This window comes from Cuculus canorus, chromosome 1, assembly GCF_017976375.1.
Source record: "Cuculus canorus isolate bCucCan1 chromosome 1, bCucCan1.pri, whole genome shotgun sequence".
NCBI lineage: Eukaryota > Metazoa > Chordata > Aves > Cuculiformes > Cuculidae > Cuculus > Cuculus canorus.
The window spans coordinates 62,893,625-62,905,233 of NC_071401.1; the positions used below are offsets into that span (position 1 = coordinate 62,893,625).

Below are 11,609 nucleotides of genomic sequence, written 5' to 3' on the forward strand. Positions count from 1 at the left end.
TAGGATGAAGCGAGGTGGAAGAGCAGGGAAGTGTGTATCTGCAATAGCTTTGCTCTTATATCCTGCCCTATGCTCACCTGCTCATGGCCACTGCTAGACAGGATGTGGCGCTAGATGGACCTTCTGACCCAGGGTACCTGTTCTTTGTAGCATCATGAATAATGTACTGGAGGTCTGGAGCATTTGCAATTTTCCAGTGTTTGGTACTCTTCTTCTGTTGAAGCAGCTTTAGCAGTGCTTCCATGGGGGTTCCTCAGACTGGTCAGTCATGTCTTCCCAGCTCCCTTGCTCACTATAATGGAAGATAGTGCCCGTCGGATAAATACTTGTTTGTTTCACTCAAGAGTCATATTGAAATAATAGAAATAAATGACAAGTCAATATGGCAGAAACCCATAAAAGAGTATTACTTAAAGCTTTCAGTCACTTAAGCAAGCACTTTCACAAAATAAAACCTAGCAATTTGTGTTCAGTGCTGTGCTTGGCAAGATAGGAGAGCCATATCCACAGTTTCATATCTTATTTAATAAGTTTTTCATACATTCATTATCTACTATATAGGTTTTACAGAGGTGAGTATTATGCATTCTGTGGTTCTACTGTCTGGACACTTAGTTACTTATTCAGCTTCAGTATCAGCTACATTGCTGTGTGCTAACAGTATTACAAGTCAGTTTGGTAAATGTCTTGCACTTAGAGTAAATGGGTATCTGGATATCAAAAACCCCAGGTATTGAAACAGGTTGGGCAGCTGGTCTCTACATGTATTTCTGGCTTTGTTCTATCTTTATATTCCATTCCCATCTAATTCAAAATACATACACTTTGGGGGCTCAAAAATTCATACTCCTATGAATTTTCCTCAGGCTAAATAGAAGAGAAGCTCATGAATGATTACTATATTACTGAAAAACAAAAACCCAAACATCACATGGGTTTTCACTCCTTTAGGATATCACCGTCTGCATCTGCATTAACTGGTGTAGGTGTAACTCGTGTTTTACAGTCACTGTTACAAGGAATTACCACCAGTGTCTGAAGAGATGAGGTTGTCCCTGGTACATTACTGCAGTTAGCAAATGCATAAGCTGTCACTCAGAAAAAAAAATGGTTACCTGCTCTTTGGTAACCATGTTTCTTTCAGATGTGTTCTCCCATTATACTTCATGATTTTACCAGCTTTTCTCATTATCAAGAAAGCCTCTAGTAGTTCCACTTTTACTTCTGTGATTGGTAGGTACTGCAGATTCCTTCCCTTTGGCATACTGCAACCTGTGACTTACGGTGCAAGGCACAAGCAAAGCTCCAAAGTGTACCAAGTGTTTTTAACAGCATCCTTTGTTTTGGACAAAACCCACAACTCAACAATTTGCATTTACTGAAGGTGAAACACAAAAAAACCTGTGAAACATCATAAATGTCTGTTTAGCCAGTCTGGTTTAAAGGTTTTTTTCAGTAATTATGGAACAACTGGAAGGTTAAAAAAAGGAAAAGGTCACTGTGTGTAAATTAATAATCTTTTACTTAGCTATGCTGCACTTCAGCACTAGATTGCAAAACCTTTCAGATTTTAGATTAAAACTGTTCAGAAGATCTGACACATTTGGTGATAATTTTATATTGTGGATACAAGTATTCTAGAGACTGTAGAGGCTGTTTTAATGCAAAACCTTGATACAAGACTTTGCAACATAATTATTAGAATGTTATAGACTTCATTTTATCTGCTTGTCCAAATGCTTTTAGCTTTAAATCTTACTAGATAAAATCTTCCTCACCTGCTTGTTTCTACTGCTTTCCTATTGTGGGGAAAGTTAGTGACTATAATAGATGTCAGCTCTGCCTTCTCAGAAAACATCTTCCTGTCAATTTAGGCTTCTCTACTGTTTTTTTTTTTTATTTTATTATATATTTTCAAGTTTGTGTTAAAATCAGTGATGAAATCATAACATGGATAGCTTGAGTTCCTTGTCATCGACAGATTTTTTTTTTTTTTTCCTGAAGCCCTATTACTACCAAAGAAAACTAAAGCAATAAAACCAGGCCCACATTAGTGTGAAATATTTTCTGAAACTAGTTTTGGATAGAAGGCTCGCTGAGATGAGCCAGAGTCTGTCTTCTGAGCTTAAAGCTGTAAGTTGTCACCTAATTGGAACTTAGCTGAAATAAGCATTAACATAAAATCAGTAACTTTTCAATTGTATTTCTAGATTAATCACACAAAACTCTTTACGTTAATGTTTTTTTCTGCTTTCTCCCATACTTGAACTTCTTCACAGAGGACAGTGAATTAAGAAGAACCTTACAGTCTTTAGCGTGTGGAAAAGCACGAGTATTGATTAAAAATCCAAAGGGGAAGGATGTAGAAGATGGAGATAAATTCATCTTTAATGGTGATTTCAAGCATAAATTGTTTAGAATAAAGATCAACCAAATCCAAATGAAAGAAACAGTATGTATTCATTTTTCGTATTCATTCTGTTTATCATGGAGAGACAGAATCTCTACATTTCCTCTCATGGTTTTTGCATATGGAGAAAGGAAACAGATATTAAAACAATGTTTTAATTAACACTGAGTTTTTTCCTTTTGCCTTTGCATATTAAAATCTCTAAAAGTGAAATTGGATTTGAGCAGGTTTGATAGAGAAGGCTACTGTATTTGGGCTTTCAAATGTACTTGTTCTCTCAAAAATCTGATGTGAGTTTTTAAAATTTAGTTTAATTTATTAAATAAATTTAAAATAAGGCATACGTTATTTTTTTCCTTCACATTATCATTAATTTTATCTTTGGCTTGTTTTAGCAGTACACTTCAAGATCACTTGGTTCTTAGCATGCAGTCATGCATGCCTCTGTCTCAAAGATGAAAAAGAATACACAAGTCTAATATCATTGGAAAAGTTAACCATAGAAATATAATTGATAACAAAATAGCAATAAAGGTGATGTGATTTGTGGTGTTGCATTGCTCTTTAGGTTGAGGAACAGGTCAGCACAACTGAAAGAGTGTTTCAAGACAGGCAATATCAGATTGACGCTGCTATTGTACGAATAATGAAGATGAGAAAGACTCTTGGTCATAATCTACTTGTTTCTGAATTGTATAATCAACTGAAATTTCCTGTAAAGGTAACTCATTTTGTTTTCTAAACCATTCTAGGATTATCTAAAAATATGTAATGTATTTTTCCATTCAGCTGGTCCATAAGAGTAAGAAATGTGAAATATGTCTGAATGAAATCCAAGGATTAAGGTATTAAAATGAGCGTGTGAACAGAAATAAGCCAGAATATAAGTAGGAAATTATATTTAAATATTTACTATGGTGCAGTTTCTTATGTGGCTGTTAGCAGTCCTTTTTTTTTTTTTAAATGTAATATAAATGCAAATATAATTGTAACTATTTTACTAATGTCTTTTTTTTTGTAGCCTGGAGACTTGAAAAAGAGGATTGAATCTCTCATTGACAGAGACTATATGGAGAGAGACAAAGACAACCCCAATCAGTACCACTATGTTGCTTAATGGAGGGGAAATACTTTTACTTAAAAAAAAAGAAAAAAAACAACCTACAAAATAAAAACCAAAATCATCCACATATATCTTCAGGACACCGAATACCTATGCTGTTCCAGACCTTCCCTTTAGCAGATTTCAGGTTGATGTATATTATTCAACCAGCTGCATGCACTGCTGTGGAAGAGAAGCAAAACAACATGTTAATCTATCATCCTTGTCAAGACTGCTTACAAATTTTAAATGTCATCTTTTTAGTTCTTTTAGTTACTCTTTTGTGTTCTTCAGCATTTAGTTTTACAGTTTTGTTTAACACTGTCATTGAAGTTGGATGGGAAAGTAAAATTACCTGTGTAAGAAATACTTCTGTGATGGATGCAAGTCTGATTTCTTCATCTATGTGTTCTAACTGCATCCGTGAAGACCCTATATGCTGCATTCTTTAGCTATAGTAACAACTTGGGTAACTTTTTAAAAACCCCTAATTGATGAAGACTTATGCACAAGCAGTGTTGTTGAAATACACTGAATTTTTGAAATTATGCACCAAGACAACCCTTAAACTTGTGTTAATTTTCTTTCAAATTATTATAAACTTCAGTCTGGTTTGGATAAATCAGGTTTTGAAGCAAGATCCTTGAAGTGCCAAGATGATGACTGCTTTCATGTGTGTAGTGAGTTGTTGGGTTATTTAGCCAAGATATGGATTATTATTTTATTACTACTTCTGCTGGCTTGAGTGGCAAAGATTAGATCCGAGTCAAAGAGGCCCTACCTCATTTCAGGGCAACTAGTGTTTATCACTGTTTATGTAATTGCTGTAACATTTAGTTTTGCCTTTAAAATAACATACAGGGAATCTACTGTACAGCGTGCTCCACTTTAAAAAACAAAAACCTTTTTTAAAAAAGACTTTTATGGTCTCGCTGTTGTGAAAGCATATTTTTTTGTCTTGAACGACTAAGGATTTTGTGAGTACTTTGTTACATATTGTATATATGTAAGTTGATTTGAATTAAAGAATGAAAGACATTGTAGATCTGTTAGATAATTGTAACTATCAAGAAGACACCTTTTGTGGTAATACTTAGAAGACTGTTTATTTTCCGGATTTGCAAACTGGTGTGTTTCATTCTAAAAAAGAGCTACCAAAGGAGTTTTGATCATGGCATAAATGAGAATTTAACTGAGCAATATTTTCTTGAGAGATACCTTATTAAGTTTATGTAACATGGGGTTTGTGCATCAATTTAAAAGGCCACTGCCTCTTCTTAAATTAAACATTGCTGAGAGTTGGAATCTTGTGGATTTACATCTGAAAGTCCTTGTACTGTCATCTGGTGTCGTTAACTGTATTGCATTCTTCTGAATTATTTTTGTTCCCTTTGTGTTTAGAAACTAAACACATCTAGTTTATTGTATTTAAAACATATTTAATATTGTAATTTAATGTAGACTTATTTTAATATTTGAATCTTCAGTTAATGCAAATAAAATCTTTGATGCATATTAAATATTAATTTCTTAGCCTTTGTGAGAACGTGGCACTTCATTTGTGCAGTTGGTTCTTTAGTGTTAATTGTACCATTTACCTTGTAATTCACTTTCTATGCATATGGAAGCCGAACAGATCCATCTTACTCAGGTCTTAAAAAAGGACTATGTGCGTCACAGAAATGTCATGGAGAGAGGCTTTATCCACAGAGGAAGCTGGCAGTAGTATGCAGTAAATGATACAGTGAATGTGTTACAGCCTTCCATTTCTGAACCCCAGCTTCCTGGTTCAACGGTTTCAAACAATAGATTAAAAGCAGTGGTGTTATCTTGAACATGATTGAAATGGTTCCGCCTTACAAAGTGATGTTAATTGATTATAAGTGCTGAGATACGCAGTTTTTCTTAATTGCTGTAGACTAGAACTCTTTGGCCAAATTACTCTGGTATAGCAATTAAAAATGAGCTGTTCCACAAGAAGTGGAAACAGTGAAGCCCGTCTTTCTTTGTCATCCTCCCCTCATCAATATCCTCAAGCAGCAGTACTGCAGAGGGGTTTTCTGCTTAGGTCTGCCTTTCTGCTGATAGGAGCGTTGGTTTTGTTCTTCAGCTGGCTGCTGATCTCCACCCATTCCCTTCCCCCCCAAAAAACTACGGGGAATGTAACAATAGTCTCTGAGGTTTTTCACTCTTCCAAACTGGTTTGAAAGTGGCTTTGAAGGTTCAAAACCTATGGGAGAGGTGGCTAGCGCAGGTGATCATGACTGTTTTTCTCAGGTCCTCGTTTATAATTTGATTTCCTCAAATTTCTCTTCCTAAGATTTTGTATGTGCTGAACCAAACAGGTAAGCACAGTTAGTTTATTAGTCAGCGTGGTAATTGCTTCTTCATAGCAAAACGGCTGCCTTAGATGGCTTTTTGATAGCTGGTGATAGAGTTTGGCTGAGCATCCAGTCTCAAACAGCTGTTGGTTTGATGTCAGCTATTTGGCTCACATGCTTCCCCCTCAGTGTATTTATGTCCACGAGGCAGAGGTTGCTAAACATTTCTTCCTGGAAGGTCATCCAGCGTGGAAGATACCAGGCTGCAGCAAAATAACAGCTTTCCTTTGTAGGGCATCTGTGTTCAGATGTCTTGAAAACCTGGATCTTGGCAATGTAGCACCCTTGGAACAAACTGTAGCAGCTTCTAGAGAATAAGGAGAATAACAGCAGGAATCTGTGATATAGGAGGAGGCTCTCCATTCTTAACAAAACCTTCAACTCAAAACTTTACAATTCAATTCAATTTAATTTAAATATTTGCATATCTCATCCAGACAAGTGTCATGTTGGAAAAGCAATTTTTCTAAAGGAAGGGCCAACATTTCCTGAGGGAAAGCAAGTGTGAGAATGCAGACTGATGGCTGACTTGACTCGGAGGTGTTTCACAAGTCTGGCAACTGCAGTTACCCTTAACTGCCACCAAAAGCCGCCTTCCTGCCCGCTCCTTGTGTCCTGCTTTCTTAGTTCTGCATTTCAGCTTCCTCTGTATTCCTTTATCTGAACCTGGGTTTATAATTTAACTCCTTTGGTCTGCTGCAGCTCCTTTATTCCTTTCTGCTATGGATCTTCGAAGAAAAAGAAACCACACCTTTCGGTGCATCAGTTATGCAGATAGACCTATTTGTAGGTTTATGATCATTGACAGGTGCGTCAGGGAGAGTGGACTCTGTACTATAATCTTGGTTATATATTCCTACTAAGTCTCTTCAGAAAGAAAATTAAGAAGTCAGATAATGAGCAGCAAAAGGCTACAAGAAAATTGGAGTCATGTTTCATGCAAAGTATTTCCTAGTAAAAATTGTCAGCCTGTTCTGTCTTCCATGCTAGTACTCTGCCTCGACTTTGCAGAACAGTTTGTGTTGTAGTAACACCTCCTAGGTTTTCTGGGTGTTTCCCATATTCTTCCCCATGAGCAGCCATTCTGTATCCATGGCTCTTCAGGGCGAGGAGGCATACCATATCATAGGCTTCACCTAGAACTGCGTGCAGGTTGGTTGGGCAGCAGCTCTGTCAAAAAAAAATGCATAAGCCTTGGTATGAACTACATTTCCCTCCATGATGGCACCAATTTCCATCTCCAGGCTGTCCACAGACCAGCTTTTACAGAAGCTGTAATCTTCTGGGGTTTTATGTCTTGCCCTGCTATCAAGTTTGATTGATGTTGGCCAACAAGTTATTCAGCAGTGAGGCTGATGGCCAACACAGATTCATAGAATAGTTTGAGTTGGAAGGGACCTTAAAGATCATCTAGTTCCAACCCCCCTGCCATGGGCAGGGACACCTCCCCACTAGATTAGGCTGCCCAAGGCCCCATTGAACCTGGCCTTGAACACCTCCAGGGATGGGGCATCCACAACTTCCCTGGGCAACCTGTGCCCGTGCTTCACCACTCTCATAGTGAAGAAATTCCTCCTTATGTCTAGTCTAAATCTTCCCCTCTTCAGTTTATACCCATTGCCTTTAGTCCTATCACTACAAGCCTTTGTAAAAAGTCTCTCCCCAGCTTTCTTGCAGGGCCTTTTCAGGTACCGGCACATGGTTGCAAAAGACTTGTATCATTAGGAAAATAGGCTAACAAACACCCTGGTAGTATTTCTGCTTACAATGACATTGAGTTTTGTGCTCTCTCCACACCACTATAAAAGGCTCAGTAAGTCAATGATCCACAGCATGCAAGATCAACATATTTTTCTGCTAATAGCCTTATGTTCTTACCTATTTTTTGCCGTATTACTGTTGCTTGATGCAACTCATATATTGATATTAATTGGTAGTTATCCAAGCATATGTCATTTTCCAATTTATAGTCACCTATTTACCAAGAGAGGGGCAGACTACTGCACAGCAAGTTTAAACCTGACATCAGGCCTCCCTCTCTATTTTGTTTTCTGGTAGACTTCAAGTAGCCCACTGACCCTCCTGTGCTCCTGGTGCCAGTTCCACAGTGATCAAAAAATGAGAACAGCTCATGTCCCATCTCCATTAACCTCAACTTCTCTGCAGATGACTCATTCAAGCACTTTAGCAGAGCTGTTCTTTTATGTCCTTTTTCTAGCTTCTGCCTTTCAGCAATACATGGGAAGAGTAAAAACTGCTAGAAGTGCGATAGGGAAAATCAAAGACAGACATCTTTGCCTCTAAAAATGCACAGATAAAAATGCAGTGTTGAGAAAGAAATGTATGTTGGTAGCAAGAACATCAAAAAAGAAAGGCAGATCCCCAAGCCACCCTGAAGAACAAATATACTTCTCTAGGATGTTTTCTGGAAATAGGAAGTGTAAGTGAACTGGGACAAACATCAGGGAAAGGTCATCAAGTGTAGAGTAACCAGACTTGACTTTAGCACCTGGTAGTAGCCAAACTGCATTTTAAATTGGTTCTAAGTAAAGATGTATGCTTGGAAGCATGAAGGATTCTGCCTTCGAGCTGATCAATCTGGAGTACCCTGTAATGAGGACAGGGATGACATGGCAGTCATTTGGAGAAAGCTGAAGTGCCTTGCTGTTAGCATGCTTTCCAATAGTACTAGAAATGGCATTCAAAGTAAGTACTTCTGAGGTTTCAGATGAAGAACGTTATCCTTAACAACTTAGATAAGAAAGACCATTGAATTATAAAGTGATCAAATGGCCTGGGCTCCTATCTCCATTACTATGCCAGCATCTGAGAATGCTGATATTTTTTTCCAGTTTTATCCAAAAAAAAAAAAAAAAAAAAGAGTTATTTCTTAAAACTCTTATCACATGAAAGTGGAATTAATTTTACCCATGCAGCCACAAGTCATTAGCAGTCCCTGTTTTAGTTTGGAACAGATATGTGATTGCAACCATTACATGTATATATATAAAATTATGTTTATATGTAAACACAAGTGTATATATACTCTATGTATACACAGGTATACATAGATGCATCTCTTCAGGGCTAATAGACCATTAACTTCCACTGCTTTTATACGACTGGGACTAGATTAATTCTAGGCAAGCTGATCACACTCACCTTAAACTGTCTTTAAATTCAGTGGCAAGAAACATATTGTGCAGGCAATACAGAACTGACTCCTCCGAGGACTGGAGAATTGGGATTGTTTAGCCTGGAGAAGAGGAGGCTGAGGGGACACCTTATCGCTGTCTACAACTACCTGAAAGGAGGTTGTAGTGAGGTGGTTGTTGGTCTCTTCTGCCAAGTCACAAGTGATTGGACAAGAGCAAATGGCCTAAAGGTGTATCAGGTGAGGTTTAAATTGGATATTAGGTAAAATTTCTTTATCAAAAGAGTGGTAAAGCTTTGGAATAGGCTGCCCAGGGAGGTGGTGGAGTATCCATCCCTGGAGGTGTTCAAAAATCATGTAGATGTGGCACTTTGTTTTAGTAGGCATGCTGGTGTTGGGCTGGTGGTTGGACTTGATGATCTTAAGAGGTCTTTTTCAACCTTAATGATTCTATGATTCTACGATTCCATGATTTAGTACGTCATCTCTCCAGCAACCCAAAGACTCTACTTCAGTTCTAGGTCTTACAAGCTTGTCTTTGACCGCACAGCAGTTTGTGGGGCATGTGGGCAGACATAAGGGGAGCCGAGGCAATACCTCACTGGCCTGAGGGCACTCCCTTTGCATATACAACATTTTTTTGCTGAACCCCCCCTGTATTTTTAGATGAATTAACCTGCCCAAAGAAGTCTTGGATGCCTCATCCCTGGTGGCATGCGCTTGTGGCCCAGAAAGCCAACTGTACTCTGGGCTGCATCAAATGAAGTATTGTCAGCAGGTCAAGGCAGGTGATTCTACTGCTCTACTCCACTCTGGTGAGACCACACCTGGAAAACTGTGTTCAGCTCTGGAGCCTTCAGTACAGGAACTGTTGGAGAGAAGGGACACAAAAATGATCAAAGGCCTGGAACATCTCCTCTATGAAGAGAGGCTGAGAGATTTTGTCTTGTTCAGCTTGGAGAAAAGAAGACTTCCAGGAGACCGCATTGTGGCCTTTCAATACCTAAAGGGGTTTTATAAGAAAGATGGGGAAAAACTTTTTAGCAAGTCCTGTAGCAACAGGAAAGGGGTAATGGTTTCTAAGTAAAAGAGGAGAGGTTCAGACTAGATATTAGGAAGAAATATTTCTCCCTGAGGGTGGAGAAACACTGAAACGGGTTGCCCAGAGAGGAGGTAGATGCTCTATCCCTGGAAACATTCAAGGTCAGGTTGGATGGGGCCCGGAATAACCTGATCTAGTGGAAGATGTCCCTGCTTACTGCAAGGGGGTTGGACCAGATGACCTTCAAGGTCCCTTACAATCCACACCATTCTATAATGAACATATTCTATGTGTTCAAGGCCAGGCTGCAAGGGGCTTTGAGCAACCTAACCTCATTGAAGATGTCCCTGCTTATTGCAGGAGGGTTGTACTAGGTGACCTTCATGGTCCCTTACAACCCAAACTATTATATGATTCTGCATGTTCAAGATGAATTTGATGAGGCTTTGAGCAACCGGATCTAGTGGAGGGTGTCCCTGCCCACAGCAGCAGGGTTGGAACGTGGCATTTGAGTGGACATGGTTTCAATACAGGATGGGGGATGATGTGACTGAGAGCAGCCCTGCACAGAAGGACTTGGGGGTCCTGACTGACAAGAAGCTTGACGTGAGCCGTCAATGTGTGCTCAGAGCCCACAAGGCCAACAATATCCTGGGCTGCATCAAAAGAAATGTGGCCAGCAGGTTGAGGGAAGTGATTCTGCCCCTCTATTCATCTCTTGTGAGACCTCATCTCGAGTATTGTGTCCAGTTCTGGAATTTCAAATATAAGAAGGATATGGAGCTGTTGGAACGGGTCCAGAGGGGGGCTACAAAGATGATCAGAGGGCTGGAGCACCTTCCGTACAAAGACAGGCTGAGAGAGTTGGGCCTGTTCAGCCTGGAGAAGGCTCAGAGGAGATCTTATAGCGACCTTCAAGTACCTGAAAGAGCTACAAGAGAGCTGGGGAAGGACTGTTCACAAAGGCTTGTAGTGATAAGGGGGAATAGGTATAAACTCGAGAAGGGCAGATTTAGGCTGGACATAAGGAAGAATTTCTTCACCATGAGAGTGGTGAGACACTGGCACAGCATGCCCCATCCCTGAAGGTGTTCAAGGCCAGGTTGGATGGTGCTTTGAGCAGCCTGGTCTAGTGGGAGGTGTTCCTGCCCATGGCAGGGGGGGTTGGAACTAGATGGTCTTTAAGGTCTTCTCCAACCCAAACTATTCTGTGATTCTATGATTCTGTGACTGTGATTCTATGGTTTCGAAGGCAATGTTGTGTTCATGGTAGCATTTGACAACCTCACACCTCTCCCACACCCCCCAATCCCCCCCATTATGCCCCCACACCCCTGTTTACTCGCAGAGCCCCTCCTCCTCCAGGGCGGGCGCGCGCGGCAGCCCCGCCCCCTCCCACGCGCTCTCGCGAGACCCTCCCCCTCTCCTCCTCCCCTCCCGCGGCTCTCGCGGCGCCCAGCCCGCGCGGGGTCACGTGCCGGCGGGCGCGTGGGCGGGGCTGCGTGACGTCACGCGTCACA

The 11,609-nt window shown here is 40.1% G+C and overlaps 1 protein-coding gene across 1 annotated transcript in view; it reads left to right on the forward strand.

Annotated features, from left to right (window-relative positions):
* The window catches only part of CUL4A (cullin 4A), a 43,020-nt gene extending 37,980 nt beyond the window's left edge, over positions 1-5,040 (forward strand). Inside the window, exons 18-20 of the mRNA XM_054081048.1 lie at positions 2,280-2,452; positions 2,979-3,131; positions 3,432-5,040. Of these exons, the coding sequence (XP_053937023.1) occupies positions 2,280-2,452; positions 2,979-3,131; positions 3,432-3,527 (422 nt within the window). The 3' untranslated portion in view covers positions 3,528-5,040. The remainder of the gene's footprint in view (positions 1-2,279; positions 2,453-2,978; positions 3,132-3,431) is intronic.
* The last annotated feature ends 6,569 nt before the right edge of the window (positions 5,041-11,609 follow it).